General features: G+C 30.4%; 1 protein-coding gene and 1 long non-coding RNA gene across 5 annotated transcripts in view; both read left to right on the top strand.

Moving 5' to 3' along the window:
* LOC134728349 (uncharacterized) overlaps positions 1-23,980 on the top strand; it is a 450,627-nt gene that overhangs the window by 4,570 nt on the left and 422,077 nt on the right. The gene's annotated exons all lie outside the window — the stretch shown is intronic.
* LOC134728344 (protein phosphatase Slingshot homolog 2-like) overlaps positions 4-23,980 on the top strand; it is a 55,684-nt gene continuing 31,707 nt past the window's right edge. For 3 of the 4 annotated variants that reach the window (XM_063592929.1, XM_063592928.1, XM_063592927.1), the window contains exons 1-2: positions 4-183; positions 3,285-3,340. In XM_063592929.1, the coding sequence (XP_063448999.1) occupies positions 133-183; positions 3,285-3,340 (107 nt within the window). In that variant the 5' untranslated portion in view covers positions 4-132. Of the gene's footprint in view, positions 184-3,284; positions 3,341-18,973; positions 19,261-23,980 lie in introns of those variants that run through there. The other variant, XM_063592930.1, reaches the window with a different exon arrangement.

Here is a 23,980-nt window from a genome sequence, read left to right as displayed (position 1 = left end):
AATACGCATGTGACGGAAATCGAACCCAAAAGAAGGAAGAGAATGAGATTTGTTTTTGTTGTTTTGTTATTGTCTTTCATTTGACATGTAGCAATTTCTTATTTTGTATTTGAATATTCAGTCGGATGAGATATGGCCTTGGTAACCGTCCAAAGATCTCCAAGTCCAAGCAATACAGAATCAGTAAGTTTTAGTTGTTGTCAGCTGATTTTTAGCCTAACTCAGTAACTGTCATATTTTTATACATCAAAGAGCATCTTCACGTCAACAGATTGAGACGTTTCATTGATTTAACCATGCCAGTTTTCATATTAATCCTACACTTATATGATATTCAAAGACAATTGCTTTTCTTTGTTAGGATAATCTGATAATAGCCAGTTTTCAGAAATTATTTTCGCCTTAAATTACAACACACCTTACTGCCTTATCGCTATCCCCCCTTGACCAGGCCGCATGAACTTTTGTCTTCAACAACATATACTTTTCCATTGTTGATGTAAGATATTTTGTTTTATGACATAATAATTTTATGGGAAACTGTGATATTCACTCCTGGCTTGACAGGGTTGCAATTGGTATTCTGTATTCTGTAGGTGTCGCTGTTGACACTGGATTGTCTCCCTTGTAATTATTGAAATCTCGCGTGTATATATTTCACTCTGGTAAACAACTCACTTGTACTTTAAAATATATACTTTTAGGTGGCAACTGTTGGTATTGGGGAAACAAACAATACATTAATGAGGGAGGGGACCTGATCCCGAAATCCCAGGCTTAAAAATACAAAATCCTGTAATCCTGGGCCGAAAAACGCCAAATCCTGAGGTCCTGAGAATCGAAAAAAATAATTCCCGGATCCCGAAAGGGTCAATCCAGAAACACCAGATCCTGGAGTCCCGATAAAGGTCCTATCCCCCCTCATTAATTTCGGCCCAAACCTTTTTTTTTTACTCAGACCTACATGTTGACATTTATATATATCCAACTCATGACTGTTTTAAAATTAAAAGATATTACACATGTTGAAAGCATATATTTCATAGCAGCCAAAAGTGAAACTACTTTTAAAGAATGATAATTTTGACTGTTCATTGCTTCTATTAGAAAAAAAGGTCCACTATTGTTTAGTTATACCAACCTAAAGGTTTTTTCTGTAACTGTTGCCATCTTGTTGGGTGGCTTCTAAACATTATTTTAATGGGAGATAAGTACGGTGCAGTCCAGTGCATATGTGCACCTAAGACTTGTGACTTCACTTCATTCAACTGATAAAATCAATAATTGGATAATATTGTGTTAACCCATTCATAACATACTTTTATTTCCTAAAACCTTCTGTTTGTATGGTTGCATCCTCTAAAGTTTGTGTGATGTGTGTCCAAAATTAGGGAATCCCCTGTCAAGAGAGTTCCTCCAATGTCTGGTGATTTCGTTCATGCCTTCCAAAAATAGCTTATTTTGAATAAAAGAAAGATTTTTACACGAAAAATAGCTGAGTTTGAACCAAACATATGTTCACTTCCAAGGATGCAAAGGATAATTAGGGCCCCGACTAAAAGTCTGGTCGCCCTATAGTGATCAGTCTGTCCGTCCGTCCGTCTGTCTGTCCGTCCATCCGTCCGTCCGTAACACTTTAACTTTGTGTCCGCTCCATATCTAGAAAACCATTATGATTTCATACTTTATACTTTACATGTTTATTAACCACCACCAGAGGGTGTGTCATGATGTATGTACAACTTTCTAGGTCAAAGGTCAAGGTAAAAAAACTTTGGTTTCAGTTGACAACCCTGTGTCCTGTGGTGATGATCGTGTCCGCTCTATATCTTGAGAACCCTTATGATTTCAAAGTTTATACTTGACATCCATTTTAAACAACACCAGAGGGTGTGTCATGAAGTATGTACAACTTCCTAGGTCAAGGTCAAAAACTTTGGTTTCAGTTGACAACCCCGTGTAATGTGAGGAAGATCGTGTCCGCTACATATCTAGATAACCGTTCTGATTTTATACTTAATACTTAACATGTTTATTAACCAACACCAGAGGGTGTGTCATGATGTATGTACAACTGCCTAGGTCAAAGGTCAAGGTCAAAAACTTTGGTTTCAGTTGACAACCCTGTGTCCTGTGGTAATGATCGTGTCCTCTCCATATCTGGATAACCTTTATGATTTCAAAGTTTATACTTGACATCCATTTTAACCACCATCAGAGGGCGTGTCATGATGTATGTACAACTTCCTAGGTCAAAGGTCAAGGTAAAAAAACTTTGGTTTAGTTGACAACCCTGTGTCCTGAGTTGAAGATTGTGTCCAATCTATATCTTGGGAACCGTTTTGATTTCAAATATTATACTTGACATCCATTTTAACCAACAACAGAGGGTGTGTCATGATATATGTACAATTTCCTAGGTCTGTCTGTTGGTCTGTCCATCGCTTACAATTTTGATTCACACTATATTTATTTACCCAACGTTATTGACAGCGGGGCCCACAGAGATGGCTTCCATCTCAATGATATCTAGTTATATTTCTGTCTGAAAAAAATTTGACTTAAATAAAACAAATTTTATCTGATGATGTAATGTTTTATGGTATTAAATTGGTCAAATATGGTAAATCACAGGATTGCAGTTATTAATTAACTCTTGAACTTATCAATTTTATTCTTTTTTTATCTTTCGGAAGACAAAAAAAAATAACAAGACGGATGTTGTTTGTGTTACTGTGTTGATATGACGAAATCTGAAAAATGCGCAATATCATGGAGACCAGGGACTCCACTGTACTCATATACTAATAAAGAAGCTAAAACTTTGATTACACAAATGTAAAACTTACATGACTTAATAGCACAACAATTTATACATATATCTTATTGTACTTATAATATGATTTGGGCCTGCAACTTCAGTCATGGTTTAATGACTGAATGTTTTGCATATATTTTACTATCAAAATTACATGATGGCAAAACATGTACAATGTATCTCTGTTAATATAACAACAGCAGACTCACACAATACTATGTTTTTGTAAAACATTTAAGTATCTCAACTCGTCAGGCTTGTATTCTCAGGATGTCTCTGATGGGGTAGTTAATGGTCATGAGTCTGTATTTGATTGTTTATAAGCTGCAGTGTGAATCTTGATTCTAATTGTAATTTCTGTTTTCAGAAGTATTTAGCCCCCCTTTCCCCCCCGAAAAAAACCAGAACAAACCCAAGATTTATATCAGATTTGATGTATGTACTATAACATGATGTATATTTTCAGGAAGATGTAGATACTGAAGAAGGATCTAATCTGAAATCTCCTAACAGGTCCAGAAGGTATGTACAGTTGGTTTTATTGTAATCACATGAAACTGTAGAAATTATGTATACACAAAGTCTGTTAAAATTACCCTCTGTCTGTCATGCATTTGTCGTATGAAAAATGTATGGAGAATTATATGATGCTATGAACATGGTTTGTTGCCCAAATGCCACAAATCTGTCATTTGATTTTGAAGATCTCTCAGAATTACATGTCCAAAGGAATACACGATATTTTATCATGTGTTTTTCTATGTTGTGATGTTATGCTATTTTTCATGATAAAGAGAGAAGGTCTGGTACCATAAAAACGTTTAATCCCGCTGCAAATGTTTGCACCTGTCCTAAGTCAGGAATTTGTTGTACAGTAGTTGTCGTTTGTTTATGTAATTTATACATGTTTCTCGTTCTCATTTTTTCATACAGATAATGAGATTAGACCCTTGGTTTTCTGGTTTGAATGGTTTTACACTAGTCATTTTGGGTTCATTGACCTATAATGGTTTACTTTTTCAAATTGTTGTTTGGATGGCGGGTTGTCTCATTGGCACTCACACCACATCTTCCTATATATATATGAATATATTCAGCATAAAGGACCTTAAAGGTTTTTGGCATACTGTAAGTTTGAAAAAACCTTGACAATTATCACAAAAACAATAGCTTCATTTTACAAAACAACCATTGTTCCATTGTATATATAGCTGGATGCATTATTTAAAAGTTGGGAAGTATATTCCAGGGTCATTTAGATCAGTTTAATTGTTCCATGATGTAGAATGCTTGTTGGTATTAGGACAAACCTACCTTTGCCAGTAATAATTTCACCTAACAATCATTATTTGGTTTTAAGTTCATCAGTCATGTCAGTGTTACCTTCTGCTAAACATTGTCATTTGGTATTAGATTTCATCAGTAACAGTTGTTGTTATATTCTACATGTCATTCACTCTTATTATTATACAAGTAAAAAAAAGTTATTGCAATTGAATTTCTAAAAAAATAATTGAAAGGTTCTGTTATCATGGTTATTGAGTTAATTGACTGGGTGATTCAGAAATTTTCATAAGTGGCACTGTGGGGGCCCAATGACTGTTGAAGCCTGCACCAGTCATGCTTCAGTGATTCCCTATATAATCAACCACAATTTTTTTCCAAGAAAAGAGGGGAGCCTGGCCCCCTGAAAAACTATCTAAATCCACCTTTACAATTAATTAAAAGTTCTAATTTATTAACTGTAAATGTATACTTTCATATAATATATAATAGAGTGTATGAATCATAATTAAACTTTATATGAAAATTCATATGGAACCATAAAATTATAATGGGTATATAAACTTTTGATTTAAGAAGACTAATGCCCAAGAAAATTCTGAATTTAACCAAATGAGAACTTCATCCCCCCTAAAAAAGTGACAGCAATAAAAAATACTATTTTCAGTTCAGATTTGATTTTACTCACCATTATTTTAATTACTTACATGCACTATTTTGATTTAGAACAAAATTTGTCTACAGTTTTATATCTATATCAATTTGTACTTTTCACATGGAAGATAATTAGATTTGTCATATAAAATTCTCAGTTAATAAGCCGAATTAGATTTAACTGTACATGTTTGACTCATTAAATTGTAAATCATAGATTTTATCTGTTATACATGTATGTTAAAACTTGTATACATATATGTATGAACTATATTTATATATTGGCTTATAAATTTTGAAATGAAAGATACCTGAAGGGATTATGTATTGACTTTTTATACTACTGTCACTTTGATAAAGTTGTTAAAATAAAGGGAGACAACTTGCTTGGTTCAGAATACTGTAAATTCAGAAATTAATGTAAGGTTTTGATTATTGTGAAAAATGTGATAGAGTTGTAAACGCAATTGATTTAAACTTGCATTTTGAGATATTATATAGGAAAATATACAGGATTTGTTCTCCAAATCGTAAAAATTAAAAATTGCATCTAAGTCTAAATTTAAATGACAAAATCGCAATAATACAGTATGTGTCTTTGGTGGTTTAAAGTACTTTTTATTAAGACATAGTACATTGTACATGTATATGTATATATACTTACCATTGTAGATTAAGTATACCTAAGGATAGCTTTATAAATTTTATATGAATTTGGTTAAATATACTTACCATGAAATTACATTTATATTATATAGAATATGTTTGCTTTCACAACATGTTCTCATCGCAATTACCTAGGTGATTAAAAATTACATCCATGAGATGTACTCACCTACATCATAGTTCACCTGTGTAACATACACTAGCTTTAGTTTTAATTTTTGCGTTCAAGAGAACGCATGTTTCTCGTCGGCAAGGATTTTTAACAGTTTACTGTTGAAAATTCTTATGTTTTATAAAGACATTATTTGTTTTTGGAATATCGGTATACGATTAATTTAATGTGAATCAGAATACAGCGCTTCTGCCAAGTTTCTGATATGTACGTTTTCGTCATTTTTACAGCTTACGAGTCTGGAAATACGACGACATAGAAAATGACCTTTGTTTAGCCGCCATTTTTAAAACATTAAATCGGGTCCGAGGAAAGGCAGAATTTAGCTGTCAAAATCGGACATGTTACGTGAGTGCTACGTTTTTAAAAAGATATATATTTAAACGGATGTTTATTTCTTTTTTCACGCTCAGGTGACCGGATTTTCACTGCATTCGAGCAATGCTACGAAACGGGTCGAGTGTAAAGTTTGGATAAAGTCGATTGTTTACAATTTGCAGTCTGTACACGAGACTGTGTAAACATATCACTATATTAAAATCAGAATAGGAATTTTGACCAGATCTGATTGTTTTTCATGTGGAAAACGTCGGTATGGGAGCGTATACCACTATTGTCAATAGAACCCCCTCATGAAATAAAATGTCTGAATTTTTGCTGAGTTTTGCTGAATAGGTTCTGGACCCTAGCTGAATGCATGCTGAACCAAATTTTGGGATCTGAAAAAGTGCTGAAGCACTTTTTCCAAATTCTGAACAAATACTGAAAAATTACTGGAATGTTCAGATTTGCTGAAAAAGTGCTGTAACATTTTCTGAAAAGTTCAGACTGTGCTGAAAAATTCAGACATTGCTGAACTGAAGCTGAAAATAATCTGAACTGTTCAGTTATTTCTGAACTCCTCAGACAAACATCTGAAACTATGCTGAAAACTTTTTGATATCTTTGAACAGTGCTGAATTTTTCAGAACAGCCCTGAAAACTTTCTGAACAGATTTTTAAGATCCTGAAATGTTCAGAAACAATACTGAAATCATTCTGAACAGAATTAATACTTGCTTAATTTTTCAGAAAGACATCTGAAAATGTGTTGAACTATTCAGACAGTGTTGAATTGTTCAAAACAGCTAAAAAAAAAACCTTCTGAAATGATAGAAAGCTGAACTGTTCAGAACAGTTCTAAGAGCTTATATGAACAGATTAGTCAGATGCTGAACTGTTCAGACAGAATACTGAAAATCTTCTGAAAATAATACAAACAAGAATGTGTCCACAGTACACAGATGCCCCACTCACACTATCATATTCTATATTTAGTGGACCTTGAAATTGAGGTAAAACTCTATTTTGGCATTAGATCATTAGGAACATGTATACTAAGTTTCAAGTTGCTTGGACTTCAAGTCTTAATAAAAAACTACATTGAACAAAAACTTTAACCTGAAGAGGGACAGACAGATGAATGGACGGACAAACAGACAGACGAACAGACCCACAGACCCGAAAACATTATGCCACAGGCCTCTACTATCGAAGGTGGGGCAAAAACAATATTTTAAAAACTTTTATATCAGATTAGAGCAGAATACATGTACACCAAAGACCACCAAACTGAAGTTGTTTTTTTAATTACACATCACATGTTACAAGAGTTGATCTGAAGTCAATTGGCATTAACAACGTAAACAATTCATTTTTAGAGCAGAGTTATTGATATAACATAAGCATTGTGACATATGATTTTTAAGGGAAAGTTTAAGAATTTGGGTCGTATCTTTTTGAGATATTAGCCAATCAGTAAAATCAAAATATATTCGAAGTGAAAATAGTTTATATAAACAAATAAAAAATTTCAAAATCATTTGGGGGCGAATTAACCAGGTCCGATTTGACTTGGTGCCGAACTGTCTTAGTCCAAATAATTATGACGTCTTGAAAGGCTATTATAATTTTTTTCTTTGACGCCTTACGTCGAAGTAAGGCGTCAAAGAAAAAAATTATAATAGCCTTTCAAGACGTCATAATTATTTGGACTAGAACTGTCTATAACAGTGCCGATTTGACAAGGTGCCGGAATGTCTAGAATTCATTTATATGAAGACTTTAGAGGTAACCAAGGTCCTATGTTATATTAAAATATTGACACCAGAGGTCTTGCCACGTGTCAATGTGTCTTGGTGTCGAAGTATTAATAAAAATTTGAAATTTGAAAAGGGAACTTACGTTGAAATTACTTGCTATTTGTTCGATAGCCTATCCGTTTTTGCTGGTGCACTGCCAGTGTTAATTTTATCTGTAGAAGAAGTTTTCTGAATCTCTCTCCAAGTTCTTCAATATGCCTTACTTAATTGTATTTCGGCATAAAAAAAGAACTAAGAAAAATATCAGATAAGTCAATCGTTGTTGTTGTAAACTAATACAGTGTCATTTACAAGCATTGATAGTACAGTCAGTTATATTGGGAGTTAAAACGTTTTCATGATCTAAGCTGATCCCCTGCTGGCTACTTCACTATGTTCGTAGAAAGTAGATACCAGTTTAATAAGTGAAACCTTTCTGAACCGGAAACGCATAATAAATTACGTCAACAAAAAACTATTTAGGCGCCCTAAATACGATTTGTGAAATGATAGCTATATTTATCAGATAAGTATTTTACAGTTTGAACTGAAATGTTTATTGCTAATTTTAAATCTAATTTAAAGATTATAAGTTTATTGAGACAATCTATAAATACCATTTTTGAGAAAGTCAACACCAGAAAATAAATAAAAAAGAAGAAAATCCTTGAAATGTTTATACTTTTTTCTCTTCCCTTCTAATTTTTCTTTCTTTCATGATATCAAATCAATCAATTTAAAAATGGCATTTTGAAAAAATCATAATTTATATTGAATTAGAAAATAAGTAAGACATTGGATTCTTTGTGGATTGTATTTTCTTGCAGGTGAAAGTCCTGCATCTTCCACAGAAACTTTTTGAAATTCAAGCAGAAATTGAACTGATCTAAGTTTGAAGCTCTGAAACTTCAATTTTGATTAATACAGAAAAAAAGAGAAGTTTACATATATATTTTAATCTGATTTTATTTAATATACAAATGATTCTCAATTTCTGAATTAACAGAATTAAAAGTTCATGAATAATTCATGATTCACATTATTTGAAATAATTATCAGGACGTTGAAATTGGATTGATGATTTTCCCTATTAACATAAGAAAATTTCAAAGGGTTGAAGGACAGGAAAGAGTCCAAAAGACTTCTTTTATTTGTTGGAAAATAGAACAAGACGCATATATTGTTAATGTTACTATTATAGATACGAAATGTTTCAAGTGAAAGACGTGAGATTACATGTAGATTTACTGTAGTGCTCCTTTCGTGTGGTAACCTAACGGTGTACAATACTTGGCCCAAGTATCAACAGCAGCATGGAAGCTTTCACTTGGGACAATTATATGTTTATTATACAAAATATAAAAATAATCAGATGTGGCATGATTGATGCTGAGCAAACAATTCATAGATAAAAAAAAACAAAAAAACCCAGAGATTTAATAAACGGTCCGTTAAAGATTAAAATAGGCAAAATCTATACTGTATTATGTATAACCGACTTTAAAATGTGTCCACTTTCTCATAAATTTCTTATGTCACAATGCTGGGTCAATGATGTCACAACATAACACAAACTAATCATCAGTTGTAAAATGCTTGACTGATCTGATTGCAACTATATAAGTCAATAAGACACAAAATAAAAAGAAATAATAAAAAAGACAAAGACACAACTAATAATTCTACTTCACATATGACACCATTGTATTTCTTAAATAATGTTTATTTGTTTTGGATAAAAAGTGTCTTTCAGACAGAATATTAAAAAGCTCAAATTGTCTAAATACCAATGGAAACTTTCCTGAATTATAACTGAAAATCATCTGAACCTTTCCTGAATTATAACTGAAAATGGTCTGAACACATCCTGAACAATAGCTGAAGACTGAATATTGGCTGAGTATAGATTAATTCAAATTTTTAGTGAATTTTTGCTTATATATAGTTTAGTTTGTTGAACATTTTAGAAAGAAATGCTGAAAAGTTTACCTTAAGAGTCTTAGATGAACTTTAACAGAAAATTTGCTGAAAACCCACTGGAACGTGTTATAGCTGGTTTTTTTTAGAAAATGTTGTTTAAGAGGTTATGAATATTTCAGCAAGTTTTTCAGAAAGATTCAGAAGTAATGCTAATTATTTCTGAATATTTACTGTCAAAAATGTCTTGCTGAATTGTAACTGAAAGTTTGCTGAAAACTTGCTGGAATGTCCCAAATTCAGCCATCTTTAAGCAAAAGGTTTTTTATAGGTTCTGAATATTTCAGAAAGGTGTTCAGAAAAATTCAGAATTAATGCTGAATTATTTCTGAATATTGCTGAATAGTTACTGAAAATGACTTGCTGAATTGTTACTGAAAATTTGCTGAAAATGTGCTGGAATGTGCCAAATTCAGACATTTTTAAGCAAAAGATTTTTAATAGATTCTGTAAAATTCAGCAAGGTGTTCAGAAAAATTCAGCATTAATGCTGAATACTTACTGAAAACGTACTGCTGAATTTTTACTGAAAATGTGCTGAAAACTTGCTGGAACGTGCCAAATTCAGGCATTTTTCAGAGAAGGGTTTACTAAATGTGTTCAGTAAAATTTCAGCATCCAGTTCAGAAAAAATTCAGAAAAATATTTTCATAAGGGACTCAATTGGTTCAGTCGATTGTTTACAATTTGCAGTCTGTTACGTGTACGCCTGGTACACGAGACTGTGTAAACACATAACTATATTAAAATCAGAATAGGTATTTTGACCAGATCTGATTATTTTAATGTGGAAAACGTCCGTATGGGAGCGTATACCACTATTGTGACTAGAACCTCAATTGGTTCAATAAATTTCAATCAGAAAAGGGAATCTGCCCATTTCTGATTGTTTTATTTGGAAAACGTTCCATACAGGGAGCGTAGACCAACAGTGATACTGTTTTTAACAGTTGATAAATACATCACAATCAGAATAGGGATTTTGCCCACAACTGATGATGTTTATTTGGTTAACCTTCCATTCAGGGAACATGAACCATATTTATTGAAAATAAAACGTGCTCAATGGATCACTATAGAATTTAAAAAATAGAATAGGGATTTTGTCCAAGTCTATTTGATTAATGTTGACATGTTTCATACAGGAAACATAGGAACTAGAACAACATGCATGATTTAGAATCTGTAGTTTTCATTCATTCTAATAAAATACAGATTTGATATCTTACATAAAATTAAATCATAACTATTTATTGATTGCACATTGATATTTATGGAGCATAGAATTGCACTGGATGATTGTTGCAAATAAAATAAATTAGAATCAGACTAGTGAATTTAAGTCCAGGTCTATCTGATTTTTCTAGACATCCTTCCAACCAGGGAACATTATGTCTACTTTTATTATATTTTAAAACAACACAAGCATAGCTAATATTTGGTTGCACATTGTTTTTTTTTTTTGTGATGAACCAACAGTTTAGTCAATTAACATATTTGCTCATATTGATAATATATTGAACAAGTGTCTGGAAATAGTCAAGACAGATATTAGAGACACTAAAATAATACATTGTTATCTAGTACAATACAAATGTTATTGCAGTTCAAACTTTAAGCATACCAATACATACTTCTTTTAAATATGTCCAGTTTAAATCAGGACAGTAATTCTTAGAAGCCTGAAATATTTTTCCAGAACAGCAAATTGCTGTAAATATTAATTATTTTTTTTTACTGATAAATAATTCTCCAATGCTCTTAACAGACATGGAGACAGTAAGAATGGAGCACTGTTCTAAATACAGTTGATCGCTTGTGACAACTCTTTTTACTAATATTAAATTTCATGGTCAGTTTACTTATGGCAAGAAGAACATGAATATTATAAGTATAAACTGCTATAACCAATTGTTTATTTTTGTCGGCAGTAAGGAAACAAAGGCTTTTATATGTTTTTATGTAAACATTAGAATGTCTATTGAATAAAGAGTTTAGGGGATGCCATGATGCATTTCACAAAGACTCATTCAAGGTAATGGCTTGTATATTGATTACATAATTCAGAGTGTACATTGCCAATGCATATAATATAATATGTACTAATTCTGTTTTGTTTTGAGTACACAAAAAAGAGGTGATAACGTAAGACTTAAGAGACTATCTTACCCTCACTATATGGGAATCACTGTCAAATTATACATATATCTTCCAATCATGAAAGCAAAAGGAGTTTGGATGCTCTTTTAAAGATAGAAAATTATGCCTTAATTTACATCTTAAGTTTTCTAAGCAATGCCAACAGATGGGCAAATTTCTGCTATAAGGATTCATTCATTGGGTCTGTTTTATTCTTAATGTGAGATTGGTAGAACCCAACAGTTTATGCAATGGCTACACATTGTTTTTCCTAGTGTTAAATATTGATTCAGAATTCTGAAGTATAGAGGACTCAAATATGCTGATTTATAGAAACAAGATTATCATTAATTTAGATCTTGTACAAAAATTAGTAAAATATTGGTAAATAAATAAATAAGATTTAAAGCATTGTGGATGCAGGATTTATTTAAAATGCTAGACATCATCAGGTCTAAGAAATTGAAGTAGTTCTCAAGATTTGAAACTATCTATTATACAGCTCTTTATATAAACCTTTATTTAGTCAGTCTTTACGAGATGCAGTAAAAAAGAAGAGGTTTTTTTTGGAGTAAACACATGAGGTACCAATATAAACATATAATATATATACTTTTCAATTGGTTCTCTAATCTCAAATTTTAGCACCAGTGTAGAAGCAGTTAATCTAACAGCAAAATAAATGAAAAGCAATTTATTCAAAAGACTGATTAATAGTTAGCAAATAGCTTTCAATAGTCTAAGAATAGTACATGGAAGTAAAATATAGTATGATAATTCCATGATTATATCAAATCAAATGCGAGACATTTTTCTTAATATTATACCTAAATATTAAAGTGTCACTGTTTATTTTTATTTTTGCTCATTATAAGCATAAAGTTACAAAAATCTAGTCTGGTCAAAGTCAAGTTGTGTATTATCTACATGCAGGAAGGTTTTCTGAATGCATGTGATTTTAATCTCGGAATTGATGGTATAATTATTCACTTTTCAATTTCCATATTACCAGCCAGAATAATATACATTGTAGATATATAGCATAGAGTTAGTATCTCATACAAGAATATGCTACACAAAATTGAAATGTGTTTATTTTAAACAATTACTTTGAATTTTGATTCAATATATTGTTTTGAAAGATGTGATTATTTAAATCACATTAATTTTGTTTTTGCCAAATTTGGGGACAAATGCAAATTTCTTCTGAGTGACTAAGTTAACCAAATGATATACCAAAAGATGTTTGGTTGATATTATATATTGAATCATATCAGAATGTATAGGATTCAGATGAGGTGAACCAAGACAGAAATAAAATGAGCATTTTTGATAGTGAAACCATTTCTGAAATAACTAAGAACACTTAAGGATACTGCAAGTTAGTACAAGTGTTTTCCATATTGCCAAACAAGTGTTTTTCTTTAAATACAACTATAGAACTATATTTGACAAGTTGCATTTTAGTATTTCTGATAGCGAAATAATTTCTGAGATTAATATAAACAATTGTCAAGAGCAACATACAAGAGTTGTTCATTATGTCAAATTTTTGTTTCCTTAAATTTGGAACTGTACATGGCAAGATATTCTAGAAAGTTAACCGTTGTGAAATGTTAATTAGAAATATCAAAACATTTTATTTTAGACAGATTTTTCATAGCTGGAGAAAATCATCTGTTAGCATTCTTTTTAGATTTATAAGGACAACAATCATGGCTTTAATTCAGCTCAACATCCAAATATTCTGTTGAAGTAGTATATCAATGGAAACATTTATACTGAAACTTTTACACTGATTTGTCCATTTCTGTATTTTTACACTTGAGTAGTCCAATACAAAACTAAAATATTGTTCATGGTTGAAATGGTAGACATTGTATTCAAAGGTTCTATCACTCATAGAAATTTTATCAGATTTTTAAAATTTAGTCAGTTTAGAGAATTGTCATTATACAATATGACAATAGTACAAGACTTCTCTTGATGAAAATATTTTATTCTAAATCTATAAAATATTAAAAGTAGTATATCTAGCAGAGAAGCAAATTCTCAGGGACTATAACTTTAAAAAAAAAAAAAAAAAAGTTTAAAGATTAATCCAGATTTCGCATAATCATGAAACAACTTTGGTTTGAGTCTTTAATAAACTTTGATTGTATTTAGGACATCTATTTACAAAGTATATTTTAATTGATTATAATTCTTTAATTAAGTAGAAAAGAATTTATTTCGAAAGATGTGATATTGATCAGGTTATCAAAAGACGACAGCAATCATATATTATCTGTTATTATATTAATATAGAGAAAACAATGGAAAGGTAATAATGTTTCCAAATAAACTTAAGTTTCAAAGTGGAATTAATGAAATTAAGGTTGGATTAGTTCTTGTCGATTTGTACAAGCAACAAGAACAATCTATTCAGAAATAAATGCTAATTTACTATTGCATCAATATTACAACACATTTAGCTCATAATGAAGGAGCTTTAATATAATTTTTTCTATACTGACCTGCAGATTATTTATCTATCAGATATAGAAAGATGGGGTATATATATACATGTGAGTGCCATTGAGACAACTCTACATCAAGTCTATTAATTTTGCATACTTGTATTTATACAATCTGCAAAGTTTGCCATTGATATACATATAGTTATGCAGCATAGCTTCATTGTATAATAAATTCAGTAATTTCGGTTTTTACTAATATCCGTATTTTACAAAATTTAATGGAGTTACTTTTTAAAAAAGTTTCACATAATTTTTTATATGTTGAAATTGCATGTGTGTGAGAGAATTTATCCTCCACCAAATGAAATACTGCTTGTTAATCAGTAAATATTCTATATAATATAAATGTAATTTCATGGTAAGTATATTTAACCAAATTCATATAAAATGGTAATTTTTGAAATCTCAAGAAGAGATTTTATATGAATTTATAGGGTTAAATATACTTACCACAATCCACCACCACCCCTGGAATAAATTCAGTTTTTTGTTCTTTTAATTGAAATTATTCAATTAAACGACAAATTAAAACTAAAGCTAGTGTATGTTACACAGGTGAACTATGATGTAGGTGAGTACATCTCATGGATGTAATTTTTAATCACCTAGGTAATTGCGATGAGAACATGTTGTGAAAGCAAACATATTCTATATAATATAAATGTAATTTCATGGTAAGTATATTTAACCCTATAAATTCATATAAAATCTCTTCTTGAGATTTCAAAAATTACCATTTGAAGGTATAAATGTTACACAACATGGTTCCATCGTGTGAATGTCATGTAAGGGAGCTAAGCCAGTTCCAAAAACTTTATGATATATTGATGCCATTGCTTAAGGTGCATAATCCAAAACATTAATAAGAAGCAGAAGACAACAAGACAACAAAGGGAAATTAAATTTGAATTCCATCATGACCATAGCAAAAAACATACAACATTCCACATTTAAATTTTAATTAATTATAATGTATTATGTACCTTTAAAATAATGAAGCCTTAGGAATATGCAAACTACATATATACATTTTGTAATAAGGTTGACTTTTATTTGCATTTAATCATAAATTTCATTATAATTTGGGTCAATGAAATACCTTGACATACAAATGACTGAAAGAGAGTTGATCAAATTTCCTTATACCCGAGGACAGTTTGAAATAGAATTTCCTTAGGACATGTCCATTTTGTTTGTGTAAATGATTATTATAATTTAGTCATTTTAATACTTATTTTATTGTTCATAGTGCAGATGTTCACTTGAAGGTTTATTTCAAGGAAGACTGACTCAAATAATGTGGTGTTTTTAATTAGATTATGTAATTACCGGCTTTGAAGTGTAAATAGTCATATGATATATTATAAGTTTTAAAAGAAATGTGAAAATCGAAAGAGTGCTTATTATTGTTTCCTGTATTATCATATTTTTTAATAAAGTTAAAAAGGGAAACTTATTTGTCAATCTTGACATTTTTATCTTCAATAGATTTTTTTTTTTTGATTTTTTTTCAAGTGCATGCAGGGAATTTGTTAAATTAATTGATATATCTTATCCTATTCTTTTTGCTAAAGGAAATCCACATTTAAAAGGAATTTAAACTGTAGAAAGTTTTCAAGTGATATAAATGCACTTTGATTTTGAAACTGTAAAAGCAGAAATTTTTGTGGAGGATTTAATATGGTTTATTTCTTGGAAAGAATATATCCACGAAATTAAAAAAACCCTGAAAATTTAACCTCCATATACATGTAAAACCACTTCCATTTACTGGAAGCCACAAAATTAAATCCTCATGAAATCTTATATACTATAGAGACAAAACCACAAAATGTTAACCCTCACAAAAATTAGTGTTTCTTCATTATGCATAATATGTAGAATGTTTGTCTTCCTGTATTTAATCAATAAATGATTTTGAAAACATTCTTTAGTTTATAAAAACTTTATTAAGTCCCTTTATAACAGTTTGATTTATTTGGTAGGAATTTCCCCCTTTGTTCATTTGGCATCTAATATCAAAATTTTACCATGGGCAACATTAGTTTCCTAATCAGTAAAGTTTACTTTCATGGATTGATTAAATGTGCAAAAAGGAATTGGTGTTTATAAACAAAACATGATACACAGATCTAGAGTTGTGTTATTTAGTTGTTGACAGAAAAAGTCAACTTGTTTTTTCATTTCATTGTGAAAAGAAAAACCTTCAAAAGTGTGACACAGTTAAGAAATAAGTTCAGATATGTTTTGATCTCTACTTCAAATAAATATTGGGTGTTTGTCTTATATACCTCACTGCATCACAATAAATGAAATAAAATTTCTAGTGTTGTAGTTTTTAAATCCCCAGCTTACAAACCAAGTGTTTACATCACAGAACAGTAATTGAATGCATAATATTACAACCTTTGTATTGATTGTGTTGTTACCTTCCGTCACAATATTTGATTAGATTTTTTTTTATCAGATTTTGTGACTTGTTGCTGAGAGATTAAGGGAAATGGTATAAAGTGTTCCATTTCAAAAGCCTACTTATGAATCTATAATATATATAGAAGTCCTCAAAGTTTTTTGTTTATTAAAATTTAAAAATAAAAGAATTGTTTTGAATTGATGATTGATGTTTGGTCACCAATTCATGTACCTGTAGTGTTGATGCACAAGTTCAAGAATAATCTTTTTGTCAAATAATGCATACATATTTTTCTTCTTTCTTCAATATCCTAGAGAACAAAACACTCATGCTGTTCTTTATTGCTTAATTTCCTGTTCAATTGTTATGTTCAAAAGGGATGGTAACCTTTCACCCTTCCAGAGCACTGATATAGAAATAAGATGTGGTATGATTGCAATGAGACGGCTGTCTACCAGAGACCAGATGATGTAGATGTCAAGAATATGTCATTGTACGACCTTCAAAAATGAACAAAACCCATATAGTATAGTAAACTATAAAAAGCCCTGACAAGATGATGTGTAAAACAATTCAATCAAGAAATCAACAGCTTGAATTATGTACAAATCTATGAACAAAAACAAATATGATTTAAAGTAACAAATGAAAACCACTGAATTACAAGTGCCTGACTTAGAACAGGCACATACAGAATGTAGGAGGTTAAACCTGTTTAATGTGGGGACCCAACCCTCCCCTGACCGTGGTGTTACAGCACAACATATGATAATTTTTCATATGCTACTTGCTTGAGATGGATAAATATTGCTAGAAAGTCACATGGCATTGCTAATGAAATAGACCTGAAATTGAAGTTGTCATAGGTAAAATAGCAATAAACAGATTATCATTGGTCATCTCAATTCGATTGCTTTTCTCACTTTCACCGTACCAGCTCAAGCGAGAAAACTAATCTCGTTGAGATGGTAAACACTAATCTATAATTATCGTTAATCATCTCAAACAAGATTATTGCCAATACGGACAAGCAAGAATAGCAATCGAGTTGAGATGATAATCTGTTTATAGCTATTTTACATATGATGTCGTTGTCAATATCATTTTAGTTTCAATAGCAAGGTCACATGCCTCCTTAGTTTCTAGCGATAATTTTCCATCTGAAGCGAGTAGCATGATATGAAAAATTATCACAATGAAGATCAAAGGAAAATTGCACAAAAAAGCGATAATTTCCTTTCTCAGCGGAGTCAAGTGATATTAAAAGTTATCATGGTTATTGGGAGAAAACTAAGCTGATTGTCAATGAAATTAACTATGACGTCATAGGTAAAATAGCGATAAACAGATTATCATTGCTTTTCTCACTTTTACCGTTCTGGCTCAAGCCAGAACAGCAATCTTGTTGAGATAACCAACCATCTATAAATATCAGCTTCTTCTTATCCTGATTATGCATGAAATATTTGCCACAGTACATTAAGCAAACACAAATCAACAATGAATTGCACAAATATGTAGAAAATTTGAAGTTTAAAAAGAAACCAATAAAAGCTATAGAGATTAAATCCTGCAGATCTTATTTTAATGTTTACATGCATAAAAGGCATGTATTATTTAATCTTATCTTTAAATGTTTTTTAAAGCTTTTAAAATATTTGAACTATTATAAAGTGCAAGATAAAAAAAAAAAGTATTGAACAAATCTATAAAATTCAATTCATCGTGAATGATGTTCTTATTACATATTATTAAAACGATTCTATCTGAATGATACGGTTGACAGCACCGTCATATTTTAGATTTTTTTTTACCATTATCAGTATTTCCATAATGTAAATTGGATTAAATACCTACTATAAATTCAGTAATTGTGGGATTTGTAAGTGTGCCAGGTATCAGTATTCCATACGATTAAAAAAGTAGTCTAACTGTAGATAGATTATAATAGTCAGATTCAGTGGATGATGCAGGAATGTAAAAGTTTATGTTTTAACTTATTCACAAATGACAGATTTTTTTTAACCTGTATTCGATATTGTGAACATTTATTATTGTAAAATTATGTTGTTACAAGTATACGCTGGCACGATTTTAAATTGAAAGTATAAATTGTTAGTTTAACATGGATATTTGGAGTATATATTAGAAAATGGTCTGTCGCTCTAACTAGTTATTATTATTTAAACATAAAGAGATATATATGATTGACTCATTAAATCCTTCAAAGAAGACAGTTACACATTGGAAAAGTGTATTTATTTGTGTGCATTTAAATTCTCAACTTTCCTAGTGGATTGCAGTCTTATGCAGGAATACAATATTCTGTTTTGTGGTCTTGTTTGTAAAGTGCAAAAATCAATGAAACACTAAACTTTTGGAATATAAATACCAGGAATATTTTGAATTATAAAAACGTGAATTATGTTGATCATGAGCGATGGATACAACAATAATGTGAAGTCTGTTTACTTTATTCATTTAGAAAACACGGAAAGGTAAGGAAAGTTAAAAAAACATGTCTGGGATAATAGGGGGATTCTTGTAAAACTTTCTTATTGATTTTACTATTTGATATGGATAATGTCCCATTGAAAAAAAAATTAGTTTGAAATGGTAGATAGTAGATATATGTAAGCTGTAAAAAGATACTTAATATGTACATTACAAATTTTAAAATTCAAGTTGCTGAATATATATCATTTGTACATGTATGAGATAGGTTAACAATAACAGAGAATTAGATCGAAGAGACATGATAAAAGTTCTGACATAGGTTTGTGTCAGATTAAAATTTATAAAGTATCAATTCATGAGGGGGAGGGGGACTACAGATTGTTAACGTACACATTTTTCTCTCCCCCTTTTTCCTGCAATGTTTATCTATATCTTAATCAAATATACTTGATTCAATAATCTTGAATTAATATGACTTGCTGAACTTATAGAAAGTTGGGTAGCTTGGATACAATTACATGTATGCCTCACACGGTGTGCTGCTCATATAACTGTAAGTTTTGAAGCCACTCAATACATATTAAACCAACTTTGCTCATTGTTGAAGGACGTACTGTGACCTATAGTTGTTAACGTCTGTGTCATTTTGTAGATAGTTGTCTCATTGGCAATCATACCACATCTTTTTTATATTTTATTAACCTTTGAAGGTTTCTGAACAAGTTAAAGATCTGGATTTAACGAAACTCTATTTACTTGTAATTATATCAGTATTTTATAAGTTCAGACCAAAAAAATCTACTAGATTAACTTGCTGTTTATAAAATTATGATATTAAAAATTATCAGATTGTGTCGCTCATTATTTTTTTAGGAAGTTGCAAAAAACGATTTCATATATTTTAGTCTTAATGTATAGTCTCTACAAAGGATATAATTAACATGAGATATCAATCAGAGAATATACTTTACCTATGTAACATACCTGTAATTACTTGTAACATACCTTTAATTACCTGTAATATGATGACCTAATCATTGATCTCATATTGTTTTATACCATAACATAACACTAGATATGATTTATATATCTTTTATACAACCAGCTAAATACATGTATGTCTGTTGTCTGTATATTAACACTGGTATTCCTTAAAAGTGCAGGTGCACGTTTAATAATTGATAATATTATTAATGAAATTGTGTCATTGATAATATTAATTATTTGATTCTAACAATATTTTTAAAGATTTATTTGGTGTTAATTTTATGAACAAGATAAAAAGAAACCTTCAAAAAATATTCAAAAAATCTCCCCCCTTTTTGTATAAATTTGAAAATAAGGCAGATTAGAATAAAAAAGGGGAAAGTGAAATTTAATAATAATGATAAAAAATAACCCCCTATCAGTAGTTTAAACATATTTATTTTTAGTGGATTGGGGAAACAAGTTTTACAACTTATATTAATCCTTTTCCACTTTGCGGGTGCGAGTGCTGCCTTGTAGCGGCATTAGCCTATTCTTTTTCGAAATCTACAAGGGTGTCTTTAACATGCAAGAGATATGCTGACTCTCTTAATTAACCCTTTCCTCCATTGAAATTTTTTTTTGCATACTTGATTCGCATAGGATTTTTTTGATAAAATGCTGAACTTATGCTTTGAAGTATTAAGGCATTGTGAAAAACAACTATTTCATCAAATAAATTTAAGTCAGATATTCCTATGATATTCCTTTTCATATTGGATACAAACTTTATTAAGTCAACTGCAGACACTTTGTAGTCAAAGTGTTTCAACTGAGGTACTACACAGGCGTCAAAAGGCGTCATTATGGAGTAAGGGGGTGGCGTCAAAAGGCGTCATTATGGAGGAAAGGGTTAACACGGGTCAGCCATTTATCGTCCCCTTCCGACATCCCTATCAGTACATTGTCTGTATCATGAAAATCCAGTCTACTAGAAAGGCAATCCAACAATGCTAATATTAATTTCTTTCTTTTTATTTCTTTTTATAAATTTTAATGTTGGAAAGTAATATTATGACGTTCTCTTTACAACCTATAGAAAATGTTTTGCTAATAAATTACTTCTAAATGCGTTCTCATGATAAAGATACAATAATATAATAAATCATTCTCTCTTAAAAAGAAGATTTTTATACAATTAACTTGAAATATAACATCGTAATAACATATAAAGTGAACATCTATTGAATATTAATATGTAATTTTATGTATTATTATTCCCATACCAGTTGATTTAAAGGCTGACATAAGAATGTCAATATTTTGGTTAAAAGAGTCACATGATGTCACTGTCCTTTTCAAAATAAGTAAATTATATAAAAATAAATAAACTTTATAAATGTACAATTCAAAACATTGTCTGTTACCTTGTGCTTTACTAGTTTGCAGACATCTATTATTCAATAGTAAAAGTATGATTGAAAGCAGTCTAAAAGCGGTCTTACAACTGCTAATCTTCTAGTACAACACAAAAAGACCAAATGCCAAAGCATGTACAATGTACATGTATGAACAGAATAGATAAGAGAACAAATTTAAGACTGACTAGAAAACATAATTAAGACATTAAAATAGAAAACAAATTTTAGACTGAAAAGAGAACAGAATTCGGACAGAATACAGAACAACTTTCAAACTGACTTAAGGGAACATAATTCAGACAAAATAGAGAACAAATTTCATGCTGACTAGGGAACTGATCTCAGACAGTACAGATACCAACTTTCAAACCTACAGAATTTAGACAGAATATAGAACAATTCAAACTTGTGTTCTACAAAATACAAATATACTGTAGTAACTTACAAACTTTTTTTTGAGTTTTGAATTGTTTAACAGTTGTCATTTCATGGTCTTTTATAATCTTGCTATAAGGTATTGTACTTTCTGATTGTTGAAAGCTGTACATTGACCAATATGTCATTTGGTCTCTTTTGAAGAGTTGTCTCTTTGGCAACCATACAACATTCTGTTATTTTTATAATCATTCAAATGTGTTTATTTATTAATTGCTTTAAACTTTTGCAAATTTGCAATTCATAATTGATATGAACTGTAATATATACAAGTTACATCTGCACAGCTACTGAAATCACTAAACTTTAATTTTCCATTTGATCAATTTGATTTTTTCTATTATAATGTATAGGATAACCTTTGAGTTGATTGTTAGACATCTGTAACTCTCCAATGAGACTCATGGTTTAAATGAGACTTCCTACCAGGACATGCTAGTCAGGTTAACATCAATTCAGAATGTGATCAATCATAAATTACTTTTAACATCCATTAAAGGTACTTAAAGTCTAAAACATTTAAATTACTTGTGCAAATTTTATTAAGGCAGGAACTAAATATTGATATTTTTTATAAAGAAATGAGCACTCTAACTGAAGAGTTTTTGTATACAACTTATTTTCTTAAGTCCTGCACAATTGTACCTTTATTTCAAGTATTTCAAATTAGAGAAAAAAGGTAGAACCATGTACGTTATAATGAAAAGAAATAACAACCAAGTGTAAATTGTCTAGAAATCTTTAAAAATATCTTTTTCATTGGTCATTTTGGTGATTTGGTCATTTTGGTGATTTAGTCATTTTGGTGATTTGGTCATTTTGATGATTTGGTCATTTTGATGATTTGGTCATTTTTGAGATTTGGGCATTTTGATGATTTGGTGATTTGGTCATTTTTGAGATTTGGTCATTTTTGAGATTTGGTGATTTGGTCATTTTGGTGAAACCTTGTGCAATCATCTCAATCTCTCAAATCTGTCGACACAATATTTGAATACTTTATAAAAGGAAATCACAATTTGCAGAATAATCAGTGATACTACAATGTACCTGGCTTATTTTACTACAGCTGACTCAGTTCCAACGATGGTGCCTGATTTCTTAGGGTAACAGACAGAAGACATAGATTTGTAAGGAGTTACTTTAGTAAAGTTTGATAAGAAAGCAATATATTTGAAAGCTAGGTATAGCAACCCAACAACAAATTGTATCCAACAATAAATTCAAGACATCATGCTTTATGGCTTATATGTCTATTTACATTTAAAAACATAAACACTTAGTTATAATAAGTGTGCACCTAATTTATTTATTTTATTTGGTTAAGCTGTGAAAATGTAGCTTTTTTTAAAAAGGGAACTATATTTATCATGATGAAACATTGCTTACATTTTATGGACATAAGAAAAATGTTTTATTGATATATGTTCCATGCAGTTCTTAGTTATTACCTAGTCATGTCATTGTTGTTACCTGTAATTTTCCAAAAAATATTAGGGTTTACCTTTTTTGAAATTGTCGTCATAACAACCTCTATTTTTCAGGCATACCGCACAACCGCAAAATCTGTACTTCACTGTTTGATTTCATGTATAATATTGTCCTGAAGACGCCACGCTTGTTGGCGAAACATGTCGACCACAATAAATAATCACCATGCGGTAATTGATGGGTGTTGTTGTCTTTAATATCGTTTATTATCTTTTTTGAAATTGATAGATTTTCGTTAAAATCATGTTTTGAGGAATTTAACCTAAAAGTCTTAAGACAAATTATAACATTCTGATGTAATACAAGGAAGGAAAGTCATCAAATGAATAAATTGTAGTGAATTATACTTTGACTTGACTAAATCCTCTTAGGAACTTCTAGTTTAGGTCATTTTTGAACAACTCTCTTGAAGCTTCACAAATTTCATAAATATGGTAATTCTGAAACT

Source organism: Mytilus trossulus, chromosome 8 (assembly GCF_036588685.1).
Source record: "Mytilus trossulus isolate FHL-02 chromosome 8, PNRI_Mtr1.1.1.hap1, whole genome shotgun sequence".
NCBI lineage: Eukaryota > Metazoa > Mollusca > Bivalvia > Mytilida > Mytilidae > Mytilus > Mytilus trossulus.
This window is presented reverse-complemented; position numbering and strand designations above follow the sequence as displayed.